Here is a 20,058-nt window from a genome sequence, read left to right on the forward strand (position 1 = left end):
GTGGGCTATGGCCAATCCTGGATCTGCGTGTCTTGAACCGGTACCTTCAGGCTGCCGTTTAAGGTGCTCATGCAGAAGCGCATTTTCGAGTGCGTCCGTCCCGGGGTTTGGTTTGCAGCATTTGACCTGAAGGATGCATACTTTCATGTCTCGATTCTGCGCTCGGGTCGAGCATGTCAGTACAAACTCCTACCCTTCGGGCTGGCCCTGTCGCTCCACGCCTTACATGGTTGCGGAGGTGGCCATTGTTCCCCTCAAGGAACAGGGCGTTCGCATTCTCGACTGCCTCGACGACTGGTTGTTCCTGGCCAGCTCGCGAAGCAGTTGTGCGTACACAGGGAGATGGTTTAGCTCACCTCAGCCTGTTGGGTCTTTGGGTCAGCTGGGACAAGAGCAAACTCGCCCCCGGGCAGAGGATCTCTTTTCTCAGTCTCGAGCTAGACTCGGTCGCCCGGATTGTGCGCCTCTCTGAGGAGCGCGTCCAGTCGGTGTTGAACTGCCTGAGTTCGCTCAAGCGCAGGACGGCGGCCCCACTGAAAGACTTCAGAGGCTCCTGGGGCATGTGGCATCTGCAGCCGCGTTCACGCCGCTCAGGTTGCTCCATATGAGGCCGCTTCAACACCGGCTCCGCGACTGGGTCCCGAGATGGCCGTGGCAGCGCAGCACGCTCAGTGTCCTCGTGACACGGAGCTGCCGCCCTACCCTCATCCGGTGGTCGGACCCTTTGTTCCTGCGGGCGGGAGTGCCCCTTGGACGCTGTGGTCCACACAGATGCCTCTACCACCGGATGGGGGGCCATGTACAACGGGCATGCGGTTTCGGGTCTTGGACGGGGCCTCGACTGCATTGGCATATCAATTGCCTCGAGTTGCTAGCAGTATGTCTTGCACTGGGCCGCTTCAAGGAGCTGCTGTCAGACAAGCACGTACTGGTCCGCTCGGACAAGCACTGCGGCCGTTGCGTACATCAACCATCAGGCTGGTCTACGCTCCCGTCGCATATCGCAACTCGCCTGCCATCTCTTGCTTGGAGTCAGAAGCATCTGAGGTCGCTTCAGCCACTCATGTCCCAGGTGTGCTTAACCGTGCAGCCTACGAGCTCTTACGGCAGCCTCCACTTGCGGGCAAGTGGCGGCTCCATCCCCAGGCGGTCCAGCTGATCTGGCACTACTTCGGCGAGGCCCAGGTAGTCCTGTTGCCTCCCCAGGAACTGCCCTCGGCCAGTGGTTTTCCCTGACCGGCGAATCACTCGGCACGGATGCCCTGGCACTCAGCTGGCCCCGGGGCCTACGCAATATGTGTTTTCCCCCAGTGAGCCTTCTCGCACAGCTCCTGTGCTAGGTCAGGGAGGATGAGGAGCAGGTCTTGTTAGTGGCTCCATATTAGTCACTCGGACCCGGGTTTCGGACCTAATGCTCCTCACGACAGCCCCTCCTTGGCCGATTCCTCTGAGGAAGGACCTCCTGACTCAGAGATGGGGCTTCCTATGGCACCCACGTCCCGACCTGTGGAACCTCCACGTGTGGTCCCTGGACGGGATGCGGAGGTTCTGGGTGATCTCCCGCAGGCGGTCGTAGACACCATCACTTCCGCTAGAGCTCCTTCACGAGGAGCCTCTATGCGTTGAAGTGGAACCTATTCGTTGAATGGTGCTCCTCTCGCAAGACGAGAGGACCCCCGATCATGCTTGGTCAGATCTGTGCTTTCCTTCCTGCAAGAGGGCTTGGAGCGAAGGCTGTCTCCCTCCACCCTCAAGGTGTATGTTGCCGCTTCGCTGCACATCTCCATGCAGTTGATGGCAAGCCCTGGTGAAACACGGTCTGATCATCAGGTTCCTGAGGGGGGCGAGGGGACTGAATCCTCCTCGCCCACCCTCCTTACCCTCTAGGGATCTCACCTTAGTTCTTAACTAACTTCGGCGTTATCCCTTGAGCCTTTGCAATTAGTCGAGTTAAAAGTACTGTCTCTTAGACTGTCCTCCTGGTTGCATTGGCCTCATGTTAAGAGGGTAGGGGACCTGCACGCATTTTCGGTCGACGAATCGTGCCTGGAATTTGGGCCTGGGGATTCTCACGTCTTCCTGAGACCCCGGCCTGGATATGTGCCCAAGGTTCCTACCACTCCCTTCGGAGATCAGGTAGTGAACCTGCAAGCGCTGCCTTCGGAGGAGGCAGACCCAGCCCTAGCTTCGCTCTGTCCAGTTCGCGCCCTGCGTGTTTACGTGGATAGAACTTGAAGCTTAGGACCTCAGATCAGCTCTTTGTCTGTTACGGAGACCAGCAGAAGGGAAAGGCTGTCTCAAGCAGAGGATGGCCCACTGGTTAGTGGATGCCATCACCCTGGCTTATGTTCCCAGGGCGTGCCTTGCCCGTTCGGGTTGAGAGCCCACTCCACCTGAGGAGTGGCCTCTTCCTGGGCGCTGGCTCATGGCGCCTCGCTGACAGATTGTAGAGCTGTGGGCTGGGCGACACCCAACACGTTTGCTAGGGTTTTTAGCTTACGTGTAAGCTGGTTCCGTGTACTCGCTTCCACCAGCCGGTAGACGCGTTGAACCTGTGCTCGTGTCGGCTTGCAATGCCACTCCCGCCCCCTGGGCCGGATATGTGCATCTGTTGACTCCAGTCGTGTTCCCCGTTCGGTGAACCCTGTCGAGTTCCTCCACCTCCACCTTCGGCTCGGGCATTGCGGAGTGTCTGATGCCAGACCAACATCCATCTTCGATGTTGTCTGTTGGTTGGGTTCCATATGTTGCAATCCCTCTACGTGAGTGATTCCATATGTGCATTGTCCACGGTTACTCCCTACGGTGAGCCCGTGTCTTTCCCTTAGCAGAGCTTCTGCTTTCTCCTGTCAGATGAGTCTCCCCCTACTCAGGTGGAGCCATCCCAGGGACTCATATGCGTTCTGCCCTGCGGGCCAGTCCATATGTTTTCCATGTAAATTCCTTCCCCTCTGGGTAGGTAGTGGTTTCCGCAGCGTTCCTTACGGGTTCGATTCCCCAGTGTAGTCTAGTTTACTTAGTGGGTATATCGGAACAGCAGTAGACTTCCCGGCGTAAGCTCGCCCCCTTCTCCGTCCCCTTGGTGCGACGGGCGGCTAGAGCCTGCGCTGGGCACTGGAAGGGGTTTCGTAACTGTGGCGTTTTAGTTGGGATCCCAATTCGTCGGTCACTACTGACGTACGTCGAACGTGACAGACTGAAAGGGAACGTCTCGGTTACGTATGTAACCCTCGTTCCCTGAAGGAGGGAACAGAGACGTACGTCCCATCGCCACAGTTTCTGTACCCTCGCTGCAGTGCGGACACCGGTTGTCTCCTCAGCGAAAAACAGAGTGCGATTGCATCTGCCCCCCTTTTTATATCCACCTGTTAGGGGAGGTGCGCATTATGCAAATATCGCAAGCCAATTCCATTGGCTTGTTTTAGTTCTCTCGAAGCTGATAGGGGCTCTCTAGCGATATCCCATTTCGTCGGTCACTACTGACGTACGTCTCCGTTCCCTCCTTCAGGGAACGAGGGTTACATACGTAACCGAGACGTTTTATTGCTCTGCTAATTCATTCTGATAATCAACAGAGGACAGTTTGGAGTTACTAATGTAGGAAAGCAAGTCTTGACACTGGTGGGAGTGTCTGTGCACAACGACAGAATCTTTGACCACGGTAAGTATTCATTCAGACACTTAAATTAGCATGCATTTAGAGTGAGCAGAAGTAACCGTGTTCTCTTGGTTTACCCACCTATAGATGTAGCCAACATGAAGACCTTGCACCTCGACGGCAGCATTGATTCAGTTCATCCAATTCAGGATAAAGATGCCATGCTGTCTGTTCTCAGAGAACTGGCTGGCCTTTCTGAGACCAACAATGGACATAACAGAGCCCATCTGGCTCACAAGCTTATCGCTACAATACGCAAAATTAATGCTGAAAGCCTGAGCGCTGGTCTCCCGGAGGCCCTGGAGATTTCGCGCCCCCTGGTGTACCAGGCGTTGTTCCAATGTGGCACGCAAGAATGCACCAGTGCCATCTTGCGGGTTCTCAGAACCTTTGACCGTTCCTCTGTAGAGATTGATGCTGCAGTTTATGCCATGGGCATGGTACTCAACCCATCTGGAGACATTGTCAAGGAAATTCTGGAGATGGCCAAATTCAAGGCTAGTAAGCCCATCTACTATGCTCTCAGCAATGCTGTCAGGAGGTGAGAAAACAAGAACAACTCAACAAAAATCCTGTTGTTTGATCTATATGTGAATTTAAACTTTCATTCATCTGTCTTTTCCAAGGCTGTATGAAGCTGAAGGAAGTGTCACCCCTGAGATCCAGGCAGTGGCAGATTATGCCCTTGAACAGATTGGCGACTGCACAGGGAACCAGGAACATGTGTACTTGTCCCTGAGGGTATGCTCAACCTATTCCATTAAGCATGCTTTACTAAGTTAAAAACAACAGCTGATATGTGGATATTGAAATCTGTACTTGAAATCTCTTAGATCATTGGAAACATGGCTGTTGCCATTGGAGCTGCAAGCCCTGCTCTGAAATCAGCGGTTATCCAATGTGTAAACCAACCTGCTGCATCTGCTGAGGTCCAGCAAGCTGCTATTCAAGCTTTTAGACTCACTTCTGTCCCCGACGAGGTAAACCCGATATATGAACAATTAAAATCACTAAATATAAGTAAATATAAAGTAATTTTAATACATTTATGTTTCACTGACTTAAACTTGCTATATTTATATCAGGGCAGAGAGGTGCTGATGAAGGTCATTTTTGATGCTGCTGCTCCGATACCAAAGCGTATTGCTGCCTATCTCATTGTGATGAAGGACCCTCAGCCCTCTGAACTGGCTCAGCTGGTTGCTGCTCTGCCTAAAAATGAAAACTGTCAGGCTATGAGCTTTGTTAACTCCCATATCAGCAACATCCTGAGCTCCACAGCACCAGAGACTAAGGAGTTAGTAGAAATCTTAATACATTTTAACATCCTGAGTATAAAAACTGTATCTAATTTCTCTTCTACTTCTCAGACTTAGAAAGAAGATTCTCAATGCCCTCCAAGGAAATGAGATCAGATCTGTCACAGATCCAACAAAATACTCTCGCAATTACAAGATTGGATCTCTAGAGGGAAACGTGATCTTCGAGTCTGAAGAACTTCTGCCCAACGAAGTCATCCTGGAAATGACCATGAACGCTTTCGGATATGACATAGAAATGTTTGAGGTACAAGATTATTCTGCATTCTTAAATTTTCTCCCTTCTTTTTACTCTGGTTGTAAAACCAGTATATTAATGTGTTTTTATTTGTTGTTCTTACTTAAAGATTGGATTGAATGGTAAGGGACTGGAACCTACTGTTGATGCTCTGATTGGTATCGATGGGTTCTTCCGTGACACCATGCAGAAGACCATTAACTATGCAGCTGACAAAGTGCCCCGGGGCAATGACATTATGCAGAGCATGTTCCCAAGCCTATGGGATAACATAAAGATGCAAAAGGTCTTTCAAATCGACTGTATTTCACATTATGATTTTCCACATTTTGCAACATTGATGGCATTCTCTTTGTTTTGGTTTATCACTCATGTACCCTTCTCACTCTATAGGCCCCCCAGAGCATCATCAAGGAAATAACCAATAATGTGAACAAGCTCATCCAGAAACTGAAGGTTCAGGATAATCCAGAGGCTATGATCTACCTGAGGCTTCTGGGTGCTGAACTGGGTTATCTTAAAACCAAGGATATGGAAAACATGGCCTACTCTGCTTCTTTGCTGACTGAAAGATTCTTAAGTATGTTCCCTACTGATGTAAGTGAACTGCTTTAAAACAAATATTAGTGTTTAGCAAATCTGCCATGCTCTAAAAAAACAAAATAATGATGAAGGATCATGGTCAAAGGTCTGCGTGTACGTTCATGGTCAAATATATAATTATTTGTTTTACAGTTCATAAGGAACTTTTTCTCAAGTGTAAACAACAACCTTTTCCTACACTACGTCTTCATGGACAGTGAGTTTTATCTACCTACTGGTACCGGAGTTCCATTAAGAATTGCCCTATCTGGTACTTTTGCTCCAGGAGTGAAGGGAGGACTGAAAATTGCCCGTGAAATGGTATGGGTCTAGCTTTTTGTTGTTTTTTTTAACTTGAGTTTTACAAGCTATACCTAAGTTACCTATTTCTTTGTCTATTCACATAGAGTGAGATGGCATTCATGCCATCTGCCGGAGTTGAGTTTGTGACTGAAGTTGGGGCTCTCTTACCTGAATACGTTGAGTCTGGCCTGGAGATGCATACTAACATCTACCATGACAGTGGTCTGAGTGTAAAGGTTGCTGTAACCAACAAGCAGTTCAAGCTGACCATTCCCACACCCCAAGCTCCAACTACACTCATCAGTATGATGTAAGATGTTTCTATTATCACCGAAAAGTGTCACAATGCTCTGAAGATACATTATCAGAATTCAGAATTTTATTTTCTCTGCACAGCAACTCTTTGTTCTCAGTGACTGGAACTGAAACCAAGACCATTCCTCCCATGATGGAACATGTGAACACAAAGAAATGCACTCCTTTCTTCCCTGGTTTTAAGTACTGCAGTGCCATGCAATATTCTAACGCCTTTTCCAGTGATGCCTCCCCCTATTTCCCCTTGACTGGTGACAGCAAGTAAGGGAAATACTTGTTTGTTTGTTTGTTTGTTTATTTATTTGTCTGTTGTCTTGCTTCTTTATCAATGCTAAAAGTTGAATAATGACCTATATTTAGATTTGCCATTGAGATCCACCCAACTGGCGAGGTTTCTGCATACACAGCTACTGTCGACTATGTATATGAAAACAAGGTTGACACGGTGACTTTTGGTCTGAAGGCAGAAGGTAAAGCATTGTTTCACAAAATAATCCCTTATGATGTCTGGACATTTTCATCAACTGAAATGTTGTTCTTATTCCATATAATAGGAATATCATTTGAGGGCACAGCCAAACTGATGTTCGACAGACAGAAATACAGCATCTCGGCTGATCTCCAAATTCCTGACTACGACCTGGAAGCTGGAATTCGAGTTCATGCTTTTGACCGTGAAACTCCGAGCAGGGCCACACATTCCATCCAGATTGACTTTATTAATAAGAACATCCCCGAGGCATCTTTTGTTGCCCTTGCCAAGTATGCACATCTATATTAAATATGTTCAAAAGTTAAAAAAATGAAAAAAGTGAAAAATATGCTCTTAGAATATGTTCTTACAATAACATATATTTTTTGATAATTATACATTGTACAAATAACCTTTGTGGTTTTAAATTTTCTCTTCAATCTTTAGGACAGAGTCAATGAAGGACGCCATGCTGCAGGTTCAGCTGCTCGTTCCTAATTTTCAGACTGATGCTAAAGTAACTGCAAAACTGAAATGTTCTGAGGTCCTTACAGTTGAGCTTGAGAGTGCTCTTATGCTCCCTGAGATGACAAATTCTATTCAGAAAGTCATTCTGAAATACAGTAAATTTTTAAGCTTTCATTCTAAAACTAAATGTATGACAAGATCTCCAGATGCACTACAATTTCAGATAAAAGCAAATTCAGAATTCTAGAAATGGCTCCCTTTCATTCATGAGTTCAGAGAATTTGAATTTAATTAGTAATGACCCAAAGAAGGATGATGTGATGTCATTAGTAATGACACAAAGAAGGATGAAGTTACTAAGTTCAATTAGTAATTTTTATCCCAAACAGCAACATAGTGTTGCCCAGATTCGGCCCACATCTGGTACATGTGGATTACATTACGTTGCTGTAAACATTACATTACGTTACATTACGTTGCTCTCTTAAAATTTAAGTCTGTAAGGAAAACATTAAAATATATACATAAGTGGGATTATTTGAATGTCTTAGAATTTTAAAATTCAGCAAGGAAACTCAAAGTCCTCTGTATGGAGTCAAATTAATGCCTTAAAGTTTTGCACAAAAATAAAGTTTTGTAAAACACAAAAAAGAATTGAGCTATAAAAAAATGTTTTGCAAACAAAAATAAAGAATTGCAAAGGAAAATAAAATATTGAGTGGAAAAAAAATAAGTTTTGCAAACAAAAATAATAAATTGCAAAATAAAATAAAGTAGTGCAAAAATAAAAATATAATCAATTACAAAAATCAATGACAGCTGTAATCCTATTTTATCTTTGCCACATATTTTTCATGCTCAAACCTACTAAATCATTTGCAACGCTCATTTTATTCTGCGTTTCAGTCAAGCGTGCGCTCACGATACCGGTTTTCTTTTGCGCTGCACTGTTCTGTGCGGATCTCTTTATGGCACTGGTTTGACGTGGGGGTGGAGTCAAGAAACGGGGGCACGCCCCCGCGAAACACGTCATCGGCAGGAGACGCAGATCGCAACAGAACAGGGCAGCGTTTCCCAAAAGCATCATAAGCTTTTGGAAACCAATGGAGCTACGATCAACTTAGGCTTACGATGCTTTTGGGAAACGCTACCCAGATCAGATCGAGCATAGAGACAGAGCGCATTTATTATAATCTGAAAACCACGCCCACCGGGGGAAAAACAATCCAACAGTCTCCATTGACTTTGTATTGCGTGAGGCTGCCTTCTTGTCTTTTCTGACTCATTACAATAAACAGAACAATGCCTAAAAGCTGCTACGTGACAAGGTGTACAGCTAACAAGCTAAAAAAAAAACAGAAATACGTTTTTATAAGCAGTCGACCCCAAAAAACGAATGTTTAAGGACACAAAAGTGGATACAGGCAGTGAGACAGAGCGCAATGGGTCATATTACTATACTAAGAAATGCATTGGAGGGGGTCGTAATCGGTGACAACATATGCTAAACAAACCAACAAAAACAAACCATGCATTATTTTTCACCATGTCAAAGAATTATTTCACCTGTCGCCGATTACGTTCCCTTCCAATGTATTTCGCGGGGGCGTGCCCCCGTTTCTTGACTCCACCCCCACGTCAAACCAGTGCCATAAAGAGATCCGCACAGAACAGTGCAGCGCAAAAGAAAACCGGTATCGTGAGCGCAATAAAATGAGCGTTACAAATGATTTTGTAGGTTTGAGCATGAAAATTATGTGGCAAAGATAAAATAGCATTACAGCTGTCATTGATTTTTGTAATTGATTATATTTTTATTTTTGCACTACTTTATTTTATTTTGCAATTTATTATTTTTGTTTGCAAAACTTATTTTTTTCCGCTCAATATTTTATTTTCCTTTGCAATTCTTTATTTTTGTTTGCAAAACATTTTTTTATAGCTCAATTCTTTTTTGTGTTTTGCAAAACTTTATTTTTGTGCAAAACTTTAAGGCATTAATTTGACTCCATACCTCTGCTATATTAACTAATTTTCATGTTCTTTTTAGATGCGGATAAGATTGAGGCTGAGGTCACTTCTGATGTCAGCACTGAGATTCACAACACTATTCCAATTGATGCCATCAAAGCCAAAGTCAATGATCTTCTTGACCAGCAGACTGGCACATCTGAGATGAAGATCCGTGATGTCTTGATCCAATCAGTTGAGGTAAATTCAAATGAAATCCTTAGTTCTCCAAACCTATAAATTCATACAAACCATAAAAATACAGATTACATAATTTAGAATATAACACTATATCCATAATCATCTAGGCTTCAAATGCATACCTGGAACAATTTGCTGCTGACATCCCATATGTCCAGGGCTTTAGGATTCCTGCCCTCCCAGAATTCACTTTCCCTAAGACGCTGTTCCTGAATACGTGAGTGAATTAAAAGTATAAAAATTCATTTTAAAATGCAGAAACAAGAATTATGTATATAATTATACACATACTAACATGAAGTACATTCATTTCTTTTTTCTTTTCTTTTTTTTTTTTTTAACAGTGAGGGGGCTGCTAAATACAAATTTGGCCAGAATTACTACACTATCTCCATTCCCATTCCTCTTGGTGGGAAATCTCTTGGAGATTTTATCTTCCCTGCCATGACAAACCAGGCAGAAACTTATCTCGGTCTGTCTGTGTCACTGCCTCTCATGGGAATGGCAGAGGTGTCCAGCAAGCTGAGTAGCAACTTCTATGACATGGAGGCAACAGGTTCTGCTGGCAGGGAACTTGAGGAGAAACCAAGCTATTCTGCCAAGATTGAAGTCACTGGAACAAGCCCAGTGGATCTCCTCTCTTTTAAAGTAGAAGGTACTTGTAATCTTTGTTTGCAGCTATATTTTTCCTAACCACATTCTGTAATCTGTAATGAAATGCTAATTACTTGAATGTTATTCTGCTTTAGGATCAGCTTTAGTGGCAGGCACACCTGGAGAATCTTTGAGGGCTGTGATGAAATCATATCTTGATCACAAGCTCATTCAAGCCAATGTTACTTATCTTGAGGAAATGACAATTGCTGAAAAAATCAAGACGAAATCAAGCAGTAAGATTGAGGCAAACAGTCCCTTGGGTCTAATGATATCTCTGGAACACACAGGCCAGGTTGGATTTGATGAGGATGAGATCTTTGGAGATGGAAACCTGATGGGCTTCATCAAGGCTGGTCCTCTGAATGGTGAAGTTGCTCTCAGGCAGTCACTTATCCTACTCCCTTTCAGACCAGAGGTGAAAATTGATTCCTCTCTGAAAGTAGACTCAAATCATTTCCAAGCAGAGAACATGATTGAAGCAGCGTTTGCCAATGGAGAGCTCTCTGTCGTATCAAAAGCAACTGCATTTGAGGACATACTGGTGCATGATGCTGAAGTTACCTATAAAGAGTCTCTGCTTGCTCTGAAGTCAGAAACAAGAGCAAAGGCTCTCGGTCTGAACATCCAAAATGTTGCTGAGGCTAGTGCTAGCCTTGATTTGGTTAACATTAAGATTGACACTAGCATTAACTCTGCTGCTGGAAATAGCATCCGTTCCCAGTTTACAGCAGCACTAGATGGCAATGGGCTGGATGTAAAAGGTGATGTGTCCACATATCTGGTTGAACACACAGCTTCCCATATTTGCAGCCTATCCTTGACCAGAGATGGCCTGGCCACGAGTGGCACAACCTTACTGAAAAGCCCTCTTATCCCTTTGTCACTTGAGAACAAATTCAATGGAGCCCTTGACTCTTCAGAGCTTTCATTGTCAGTTGAGACCAAGGGTAAATTAGTAGAACTGACAATTGAAAATACAAATTCTCTGTCTGCTTCCCTGTCCTCTGTAGCTTTCACCTCTATAGCAAAAGCTAATAGCGATGTTGGAAAATATAAGCATGACCTCTCCCTTCAGATTGAGCCATTTAGTACTTCAGTGAAAATCAATAATCAACTGGATGTTCTGGACATGAACCTGATTAATGAGGCTCAGTTTAAGGCACTTCCATACAAAGCTGAACTGACTGGCATTTGGAAGCTTACCTCTGGTGAAGATGAGCTGAAGCACACGTATGAGATCAGATATGAAGATCTGGTTGCCACTGCCAAGTGTGGTACAACTGGAAAACTCATGGGATCTCACATGAGCCATAACACAGAAATCGAAGTTGCTGGACTTTCACTCACATTCGGCAGTGATGCTCGTCTTAACTCACAGTACCTACGCTTCGATGGTAACTTTCATGCCACTGCTGTTCCCTTCAGATTCAATGTTGATGCCATGGCCAATACAGATGGTGATTTGTATCTGTATGGAAAACAGATCGCACAAGTTTACACTAAATTTCTTATGAAGGTAGAACCACTTGCTTTTGCACACTCGCACGAATGCAGAGTCTCAACAACTCACAATCTGGACAATGGTCTATCAATTAAAACAATCCTTGATAATAAGATTGACACTGTGCTGACCCCATCTGAGCAGAAGGCAACAGTGAGAGTAAAATCTGAGGTCAACAACCATATCTTCAGCCAAGATGTGAGTGCTTACAATACTCCTGAAAGACTTGGATTAGAAGTGTCTGGATCCATCATGACAAACCTCTTCAACAGAGTTGACTCTGACAACCAAGACCACTTTTTCTCAGCCTTCCTAAAATATGATAAAAACACTAACAGTCGTGTCATCAGCCTGCCATTAATTGAGTATTTTCCTATGGTCCTGCGACACATGAAAATTACAATTTTGAAGACTGCCGAAGCCATGCAGTATTATATCAACAAAGAAGATATTATTGCAGAGATTGAGAACCTGGCCAAGTACATTAGTGAATTTGTGAAGGAGCTAAATCTGGAGAGGAGAATTGTCAAGATCAGCGAGGACCTAGTTGCTCTCTATGAGAAGTATGGAGTTACTCTGGTTGACCTGGAGGCCTCTCTGATGAATCTAAATCCTCTTGTGATGACCCTATTCTCTGAACTGGACACTTGTGTAGAAGAGATAGAAAAATCTGTGAGGGAAATGATCGCAAGTGTCAAACTATCTGACACTGCAATACAGAGACTAACAGAAGAACTGAATTCATTCAATGAGAAATATGATGTCAGAGCCATAGTTCTTGCTGTCATTGAGGCTATTGAAAATGTAATTGAGCAGATTGATGTAATGAGACTGAAGGGCAGTGGCATTGCCCTCTTGCAAGATCTTGAGGAACAATATGCTATTAAATCCAAACTGGAGGAGATTGTGAGTGAACTGAAGCAGTTTGCTGCAAACTTTGACCAAGGAAAGTTCATTGAGGATGTGAAGAACTTTGTTGCCTCTGTCAGCTTCCGAGACTATGCAAAGAATTTGGTGGCTCAAATCCCTACAGAAGAAATCAGCAAGACTGTTGAAAAAGCAAAACAATTGTTTACTGTACTGGGAAGCAGCTTGAATGCCTTCTACAGCAACGTGAGAGAAATTCTGGTGAAATCTTGTGTTAACAAGAAGATTGAAGAAATTCTGAAAAAAGTTGCTGAGCTAATCAAGAAGTTCAATATTGAACAAACTATTGAGGCTCTTGCTAGCACTTTGAAATCTATTCTGATCCCTTTCATAGAGCTGCTGGATAAGACCGTCACTTACTTGAAAACAACAGAGGTAAAGGAAATCACTAAGCATTTGAACAACTGCTTAAACCACTGCATCAGATATATTAGATCATTCGACTACAATGCGTTTGTGGATGAGGCCAACCAGAAAATCAAGGAATTAATAAATTATCTTTACACCTTGAGTTTGTCACTTGAGATCCGGCAAAAGCTTGAGGCAATCAGAGAATTTGTTGGTTATGCTCTATCATCTCTTAGTGCTTGCCTTGAGGAACTGAGAGCAGTCAAAGTTGTAGATGTGGTTAAAAAACTCAAGGACATTGTTGATAGTACAGTCTACATTGACATCGAGGCACTTACAGAAAGCTTCAGGAAGAGACTTATAGACATGGATATTAGAGAAGAAATCCTCCAGGTCCTGAATCAATTGAGTGGTATCTACACTAAGGTTGTGGCCATTGCAACAGATGCATGCAGTGCTGTTATGGAAGTAATCCAAAACATCCTTAAAGATCAGGCAATTGTCAATGAGTTAAAGCAAATCTGTGATGGAGTCAAAACAGGACTGAAAACGGCTGAATTCAAGATACCATCTTTCACTTTTCCACTCACTGACCTTGTTGTACCCCCCATAAAAATAAGTTTAGAAAAGCTTGAGGAAATCAACCTCCCTTCTACATTGATTGACCTTCCAGAGTTTACTATTCTGCAATATTACACTGTGCCATCAATCAGAATAGAGTATGATGATATCAGGCAGGGACTATTAGACCTATTGAACTTCATTGCCAACTATGAAGTGCCATCTGTTGATGCCATCTTTGGAGACCTTAGAATTATCTACCTGCCAGACATCTCTGCCATCACACTGCCAGAGATCAGTTTTCCAGAGATCTCCCTTCCTGAAATTCCTAAATACATTACTAAGCACAAATTCTCAGATCTGAAGATCCCAGAATTCACATTCCCTGCAGTACCTAATGAGGTCATGATGCCATGCTTTGGAAAGCTGTATGGTGAGGTTAGAGTCACCATTCCAATTTTCAACATGAGAACTACAATGGAATTCTTAAACTCTACTGAAAGTGCAGAAACCCTTCAATTTACCGGGTACATTACCTCACATGGATCATCTGAATATGACATTCTTAAATACAGCTTGGATTCTACAGCTCGGGTTGCCATCCCTAAGATGAGTCGTGTGATTGTTGCTGAAACTCTGAAGATCACTCACAGTGTCCTAGCTGTTGACCATCAATCCTCAGTGTCACTCTATGGCTTCTCAGCTCAAGCTACGGCCAAGAGCACTGTGAAGATAACTTCTGCCCCCTTTAGTGCTAACATTCTTAACATGGCTTTCTTTGCACTGGAGGATGGAATGTCTGCAAATATTAAAACAACATATGATGATAAGGTAAACATTCCTGCACTCTCATGGAACAGTGACCAATCTTACACCAATGACTTCACACTTAAGCAGGAAGGTTTAAAAATCCTTCTGTCCATGGAAGAAGTCAAGGGCCAAATATCTGTGCGTGATGAGTCTGATGATATCACCATAAAGAGTACCTCAACTATAACTATTACTCCAACAACAGCTCAGCTAACCATTTCTTCAGATGGCATCAGTAGAGTTTCAAAATTTAAACAGAGAATAAATGCTGAAGGTGTTGCCCTGAGTTGCATTGACTTTAATGCTCGTATTGAAGGTAATTCTGCTTCCGGATCCACTTACTTGCTGGATGCTTCTGGAAAGGCTAATCTCAGAGAAATGAAGGTAGAGATGAAGGCAGACTATGACACAAAGTTTGATGGATTGCTCAGTGGTACCTTTTCCAGTGCCTTCAACGTCTTAATGCATCCCTTTGAGGTGGTCCTTGATTTCCAGAACAAGGCTAATACTAAGCTCAGCTTCATAGAGCAATCTGCCAAGATTGATCTCCAGAATAATTATAATGTTCTTTTAAATAATGACGTGCAGAAGTTGAGCACTGTGGCAACTGCTCGCTTCAACCAGCACAGATACAGTCACAACTTTACAGTTGCCAACAACAGAGATGAGGCTGGCATTTACACAGCAGTAAATGGAGAGGCCAATTTGGAATTCCTAACTACCCCATTCAGTATTCAACCTATCCAGTTTGAAACCCTAATTATGATTGTTGACACTCCAGAAATCAGCAACATCAACCTATATGAACAAACTGGCCTTAAGCATCTGTTGACCAACTTTGACCAGGCCATTGATGTAGATGCAAAGATTGTCTATCAGAAGAGCAAAGCTGCACCCATTATTGATCTCGGTCTCATTAATGTCACTCCTCTGGGCGATTTAAAATCAGAGTTGTCTTTCAAGTCCTCCATATTCAACCTTAATGTTAATGCTGGAATCTATGGGATGGATAACCCGGTAATTCGATTTGGAGCCATTACTGCCTCTGAGTTTGAGGGACTGAAGGCAAAGATTGAAGGAACCAGCAGCCTGAGCACCAAAAGTGGATTAAAAATAGCCAATTCTGTATTCCTGGAAAATCGTCACATTGCAGGAACCCATGAAAGCACTGTAACTATGAACCCAGATAACTTTGAAGCTGCACTGTCTGTGACCACAGCTGCAAATATCAACCTACCTATACTCACAGCTAAAGCCAACCACCAACTTACTGCTGACAACAAGGCCCATTCAAAAACAGATTCAACTTTTACGATAGAGTACACCTTTAACATTCCTATTATTAAGCTTTTTGGTAGGGGAAATGCCACAGCTGATCTGGATCTTCTGAAGTCACTGGTGGCTGATGTGAAAATTGATTTGTCTCAACAAAGTACCTTTGGTGACCTTAGCATCTCTGAGAAGGTGGTAGTGGAGCTCAGTGTACCCAAGCAGAAAATTGATTACACCTCAAAAATCATCTCTCCAGTGTACACCACAGATGTTGTTGCTAAACTAGATGGTAGCTTACCAGACTACAAAACTGTTCTCAAGGCTACAGCCACGTCACCAGTTGTGTTGCTGGAGTACAGTCTTGACAGTAAGTGTCTGCAAAGACAAATAAATCAATAAACATGTATCATTCAATGATACTAATATTTACTAAGAAGAAATGAAGAATTGGTGGTGTGATTAACTCATATTAGCTTTGACACAAAACAGGCTCTATGAGTACTACAATGGAGAACGATGCCCTGGTTATAGGAGCTAATGCTGTACTTAAACATGCTGACTTTACGATGGACATAAGAAATGTTATTCGCATGGGGTAATGTGTTCTGACTTTTTATTGAATTAAAGTAAAAATATTGAATTATGTTTACAAGTATTCTTTAGTTTATAACCAATTATGTTTGTAAATCTTTATTATTATTTCTGGTTTAGTGATCCTAGTCATACCCTGAATGTGGACATCACCAGCCCAACGTTCACTGATGTAAACATTCGCTATGCTGCTCGAAGAGATGGCATAAGTGCCTCGGTTTCTACACCGACAACTGGCCACCTTGGCTTCCAGCTTCAAGGAATGATTCCATCCCAGATCAATGCGAGACTCTACAGCCGTTTTGCTGTAAGTGGTATTTCTTTTGTTAATCTTTAAAACCGAACTATTAACTCATGCTAACAACTTTTGCTGTCTGTTTTTTGGTTATACTTACATAATTTTACTTTTTTAATTTTTTGCTGATTTTCTATATCTATATTGGGCGTGGCAAACTCCAGTCCTGGAGAGCCACAGTCCTGCATAGTTTAGCTCTAACCCTGACGAAAACTCACCTGCCTGTAGCTTCCTAGTAACCCTTCAAACATTGATTAGCTTGTTCAGGTGTGTTTGATTAGGGTTGGAGCTAAACTCCGCAGGAATGTGGATCTCCAGGACCGGCGTTCGCCACCCCTGATTTATATTGTAATCATTGTGGTTTTTTTGCAGTCTGCACCAGAAGATGATGTTGACATTCTGATCATCAGAGCTGCACCAAAGGGAGATGAAAAAGTGCTTTTGATCAGCTACAATTTACAGGCTGCATGTAATGTGTCCAGAGGCTTGATAAACAGGCTACAGGATATCTCATCCAGTGTTACTGGATTTGCTGAAAAACATGGCATCATTATTGCAAATGACAGACTTGACTTGATTCTTCTTGAATTTAATAAAGTCTTAGTATATGCCGAAAATGCTGCTCTCTGGCCCAGCCCAGAGCTCAGTGAGCTATCTAAACTGTTCAGAAATGTAGTTGTTACGTACCAAATGAACATCCAGTTCCTAATTAATACTGTCATTGACTTCCTGAGAGAGACCAACTACAAACTGCCTGGAATGGAAGCTACCCTGTCTGATATCAAATTTATAATTGCAGAAATGCTGGAGAAAATTGCCAACAACCTGGAGATATATTTCCTTCCCATCATGGAGAACTTCAACACAGTTGAAATGACGTTTCCTTCTGGTAAGGTCATTACTGTAGCCGAGGTCCAAGAAAATGTGAGAAGTAACATGAAAATTCTCCTAGCTACGATGTCAGATGTGATGCCGCAATTGGAAAGCCTTGATGTCTTTCTTGAGAAACTGGGACATACAATTCAAAAGGTTGTTGATAAAGCACAAGAATTTGTGGACAGCATGAAGTCCGACATCTTAGAAGCTGTTGCAGCTCCATGTAACAGTTTCTTCAAAAAGTTGATGCGTTCTTTTCAGTACATTGCAATGTTCATCATCTTCAATGTTATTTTTCCTTTAGGTCAGTTATTTGACTACCTTTCTACTGAATTTGAGGAAGTGCTTAATGCAAATAATGGAATACAGCAAATTGAGCTTCCTTTCCCCTTTTTCCAGTAAAATGGTCATTCTGAACAAACAGTCATTGAAATAAATACTACCATCTTTTGAAATTAACATTCTTAAATGGGCATTCAAGCCATTGGACACTCATCTGAAGTGCAGTACCAACATGTTTAAAAAGCACTCACTGATGCCATACTGTACATGCCGCATTAATATGCTGTTGCATTATCCTATTTGTATAAATGATGACTCAAATATTAACTTAGGTATCAAGTACAACAATTGTAACATTTCATCCTTGTTCTGTATCTTAAATTAATGGCATGATGGATGAGGCTAAATAAAGAACTTTTATTATGCAATACCATGCATCTCTTCATTTTTTTTCTTTTTCTGTGATAGTCTAATGATCTGGGCTGCATTTCTCAAAAGCACTGTGAGCTAAGTTGATTGTAGAGACCATTTGGTTCTATGATTTGCTTAGATGTTGCTTTTGAGACATGCAGCCCTGCACAGTTTAGCAAATTACCTGTATATATTATGATGAGCAAAAACACATGTTTCTTCCTCAACAACAAAGATACAGTGTATGTTATTATTAACTGTGAAGAGCACACTGTTAAAATGTGACATACTGGTTTGATGCACTTTTAATATAATGCTTATAAACAGCTGTTTATAATATTTATAATGTGGTAAAATACAGCAAAATCTGCATTACAAAATACTACCTCTCAGTATGTGAGCAAGAAGTCACTTCAATTTTCCAGAATACTGTTTTTGTTAAGAACATAAAAATGCCTGAAGAAAGATTTTTTTTGATGCAATATCAATGGAAGTTTACTTTCAAGTTTACATTTTTGTCTACAGCATAAAGTACACAAAGTAGTACCTCAAACGTATAAGCCATCTGTTATCAAATGGCTTACAAATTGATGTCATGACTGAATGGCTCTATTCTGCCTAAACTTGTTTTGATAAAATTTAAAACCTGAGATATCATATTTTGGACATCCCCCTTTTATTTCACATTTTAGGTTTGTTTTGTTTTCTTTTGTACTATCCTAAATTAACTTCAAAGTAATGTCATCATCTGCCTTATTTGAGGTTAGTTATTTCTTGGGTTTTTTCAAAAGCCCCATTTCCAGCATAGCTTTACTCTGCCTCCTTGTGGTGAAGACACTGAATTGTTGACACGGTGAACAAATTCGCAATTACAGATGAGATGAAATGTATTAGTATTGACAGTATGGACCTACCAACACTTAGTACTCTTTTTTTTTATATATATATATATATATTCGTTTTTATTACATTTAGTGCTCACCTGATGGTCCCTTTCTTTGTAAATTTCCAATAAATCATCTAGAGAAAGAATAATAAAATAACCTCCCCTCATTTTGTTAATTCATAACAGACAAAATGTTAAAGATAAAAGCATACAATAAATTCAAAATAACAAAAGCAATCAATTCACTGTGTGCTACAAAACATTTCTGTGACTTTTAGAATTTATTAAGTAATTCAGAATGTTTCATGAAATTTTGAGGTCAGTGATCCAGTTTTTTCCTTGCCAGGATAGAGCTTTCCTTTTTTCCTTTTATCATTTCATAAACCAACTAAATATTATGTGGTTTTGACTTACACATAAGTTTTCTTCTATTTATTTTGGCTTTTCTCCCACAGTTTGTAATCAAAGCTTTTAAGTGTGGACACACCAGCTGTTGAATGTTCAAATGAAGGTTACTCTTATGCGTCTGCTGTAAGAAGATGAATTACGCTTTCTGACAAAAGTTTTCATGTATTTGATGCAAAAGAATGAAATTCCTATTTTAGTGAGGTAGTTATTTTAGTGAGGACGTGTATGTATATGATTTACAGTAGGTAGAGCATAAAGTGTCATACACCCTGCTGTGACCACAGGTTAAATTTAGGCGTGAGAATAGGTTCTGAATTCTGACATTCAGAAATGAACAGAGGGAAGAATTAGTGGCATTAACAAATTAAACAAGTGTGGCTGTAACAATAATAATGAGAGTCAGAGCACATTCAACTACTTCATTACACCAAGATTCACTGAGAATAAATATGACTTTCCTAGAGTCATTCAGAGTACCTCTTAAATTACAGGACACATTTTATTTTTAAAACCAAAGCTGCCTAGGCCTATTTCTGTCATGCCTAACTTAATAAAAAAAGAGGAAGTTGAGGCTAGTTACACTTCTTAATTTGAAATTTCTTTATAGATATACCTTAAAGTGTTCGCTACAAAAAGCTATTAAACATCTCTACTATTGCTCTAGAAA

At 42.0% G+C, this 20,058-nt stretch overlaps 1 protein-coding gene across 3 annotated transcripts in view; it reads left to right on the plus strand.

Annotated features, from left to right (window-relative positions):
- The window catches only part of LOC137019030 (apolipoprotein B-100-like), a 29,784-nt gene extending 11,676 nt beyond the window's left edge, over positions 1 to 18,108 (plus strand). Inside the window, exons 8-28 of one of the 3 annotated variants that reach the window (XM_067383996.1) lie at positions 3,576 to 3,661; positions 3,746 to 4,199; positions 4,285 to 4,399; positions 4,492 to 4,638; positions 4,744 to 4,955; positions 5,029 to 5,224; positions 5,325 to 5,501; positions 5,609 to 5,812; positions 5,951 to 6,118; positions 6,205 to 6,410; positions 6,497 to 6,676; positions 6,776 to 6,885; positions 6,970 to 7,177; positions 7,335 to 7,510; positions 9,406 to 9,566; positions 9,674 to 9,783; positions 9,911 to 10,221; positions 10,316 to 16,009; positions 16,132 to 16,237; positions 16,354 to 16,540; positions 16,901 to 18,108. In XM_067383996.1, coding sequence (XP_067240097.1) covers positions 3,576 to 3,661; positions 3,746 to 4,199; positions 4,285 to 4,399; positions 4,492 to 4,638; positions 4,744 to 4,955; positions 5,029 to 5,224; positions 5,325 to 5,501; positions 5,609 to 5,812; positions 5,951 to 6,118; positions 6,205 to 6,410; positions 6,497 to 6,676; positions 6,776 to 6,885; positions 6,970 to 7,177; positions 7,335 to 7,510; positions 9,406 to 9,566; positions 9,674 to 9,783; positions 9,911 to 10,221; positions 10,316 to 16,009; positions 16,132 to 16,237; positions 16,354 to 16,540; positions 16,901 to 17,806 — 10,114 coding nt within the window. In that variant the 3' untranslated portion in view covers positions 17,807 to 18,108. The remainder of the gene's footprint in view (positions 1 to 3,575; positions 3,662 to 3,745; positions 4,200 to 4,284; positions 4,400 to 4,491; positions 4,639 to 4,743; positions 4,956 to 5,028; positions 5,225 to 5,324; positions 5,502 to 5,608; positions 5,813 to 5,950; positions 6,119 to 6,204; positions 6,411 to 6,496; positions 6,677 to 6,775; positions 6,886 to 6,969; positions 7,178 to 7,334; positions 7,511 to 9,405; positions 9,567 to 9,673; positions 9,784 to 9,910; positions 10,222 to 10,315; positions 16,010 to 16,131; positions 16,238 to 16,353; positions 16,541 to 16,900) is intronic. The other 2 variants (XM_067383998.1, XM_067383999.1) reach the window with 2 other exon arrangements.
- The last annotated feature ends 1,950 nt before the right edge of the window (positions 18,109 to 20,058 follow it).

This window comes from Chanodichthys erythropterus, chromosome 4 (genome assembly GCF_024489055.1).
Source record: "Chanodichthys erythropterus isolate Z2021 chromosome 4, ASM2448905v1, whole genome shotgun sequence".
Lineage (NCBI taxonomy): Eukaryota > Metazoa > Chordata > Actinopteri > Cypriniformes > Xenocyprididae > Chanodichthys > Chanodichthys erythropterus.